At 39.2% G+C, this 1,962-nt stretch overlaps 1 protein-coding gene across 1 annotated transcript; it reads left to right on the top strand.

The window, feature by feature from the left end:
• Positions 1–1,075: 1,075 nt before the first annotated feature.
• LOC126080531 (olfactory receptor 8K5-like) lies at positions 1,076–1,756 on the top strand. Its single transcript, XM_049891733.1, has one exon. The coding sequence runs from the start codon at positions 1,076–1,078 to the stop codon at positions 1,754–1,756; it is 681 nt and encodes a 226-aa protein (XP_049747690.1).
• Positions 1,757–1,962: the final 206 nt, after the last annotated feature.

The raw sequence follows: 1,962 nt of genomic DNA on the forward strand, positions 1-1,962 counted from the left end.
AATGTAATCTTGTAGATAAAATATACTATTTCTATCTTAACATTACAGATTTTTGAAGTTAAAATAAACTTTAGGATCACCTACATTGCAAAATAGGAGGATCGACATAAAACTCATTATTCATTGTCACAACGTAGATTAATTTCTGTTGAGTTACTTTAGAATTCAATCTATGTTATTTTAATGAGTAATGTGTTACATATGGATCCCTCTATTTTCAGATGTGGAAACCCTGGTAGTGTAGTGGTTATATGGGTTCAAACTCAAATCCACTAGGTGCTTCTTGGAAACTCTATGAGGCAGTTCTACTCTGATCTATAAGGTTGCTTTGAATAGGAATTGAATCCATGGCAATGAGTTTTTTCTTTTTTTGAGGGATATAGAAGTTTCTAAAGTTTACCTCAACTTCAAAATCAGATGAGGAGCCCTGGTTTTACAGTGCTTAAGCACTTGTCTGCTAACAGAAAGGTAAGCCACTCTGTGGGATAAATATGTGGCAACCTGCTTTCATAAAGATTACAGCCTTGGAAAGCCTATGAGAAAGTTCTATTCCATCCTATAGGGATGCTATGAGTCAGAAATGATTCAACGATGACACAAAACAACAACAATATGAAGAAAAAGATCACTGGTTACTCAGTGGTAGTCTTCTGTATGGGAAACCTAGGTTAGATTTCTGACCAGTACACCTCGTACAGGTACTGTCACTGTGTCTGTCAGTAGCGCATTCTGTATTGCTATGATGCCGGACAGGTTTCAGTAGAGATTCTAGATTAAGACAATCTAGGAAAAAATGCGCAGTGATCAAATTCTGAAAATCAGCCAGTGAGAACCCTATGGATCACAAGGGTCCAATCCAAAACAGATCATGGGGATGGTGCAAGAACGGGCTGTGTTTTGTTCCATTGTGCTTGTGGTCACTGTGAGCCGAGCTTAACTCCATGACAGATAAAAACAACAAAAGGCATGGAAAAAATTTCCATTGCTCCTAAAATATTATAACTCGTTTAGACAATACTACATGAAAGCTAATACCAAACCCTCTGTTTCTTCCCAGAAAAGATAACTGGACCAAATGGGTCAACAGAATCTAACAGTGCTGACTGAATTCATTCTAACTGGAGTCACGAGGCACCCTGAGTTGCAGTACCCGCTTTTGAGGGTGTTTCTCCTCATCTACATGATCACAGTGGTGGGCAACCTGGGCATGATCATCTTGACCAAGATGGATTCCCGCCTACACACACCTATGTATTTTTTCATCAGACACCTGGCCGTCATTGATCTTGGTAATTCTACTGTCATTTGTCCCAAGATGTTAGTAAATTTTGTTGTGGATAAAAATACCATTTCCTATTATGCATGTGCCACACAGATGGCTTTCTTCATTTTGTTCACTATCAGTGAACTTTTTATCCTTTCAGCCATGGCCTATTACTGCTATGTGGCTGTCTGTAACCCTCTGCTCTACAATGTTATCATGTCCCAAAGACTTTGCCATGTGCTGGTGGGCATTCCATATCTCTACAGTACCCTTCAGTCTCTGATGTTCACCATTAAGACTCTTACATCCATGTTCTGTGGCTCTAATGTCATCAGTCATTTCTACTGTGATGATGTTCCCTTGTTATCTATGCTTTGCTCAAATTCACAAGAAATAGAATTGATGCTCATGATATTTTCAGCATTTAATTTGATATCCTCCCTCCTGGTTGTCCTGCTGTCCTACCTGCTGATTCTGAGAGCCATATTTTGAATGCATTCTGCCGAGAGCAGGAAAAAAGTTTTCTCCACATGTGGTTCTCATCTGACAGTGGTGGTTGTGTTTTACGGGACTCTATTATTTATGTATGTGCAGCTGAAATCTGCTCGCTCATATGATACTGACACAATGGTCTCTGTGTTTTGCACTTTAATCATCCCTGTGCTTAACCGTTTGATATACAGTATGAGGAACAAAGA

Source organism: Elephas maximus, chromosome 7, assembly GCF_024166365.1.
Source record: "Elephas maximus indicus isolate mEleMax1 chromosome 7, mEleMax1 primary haplotype, whole genome shotgun sequence".
NCBI lineage: Eukaryota > Metazoa > Chordata > Mammalia > Proboscidea > Elephantidae > Elephas > Elephas maximus.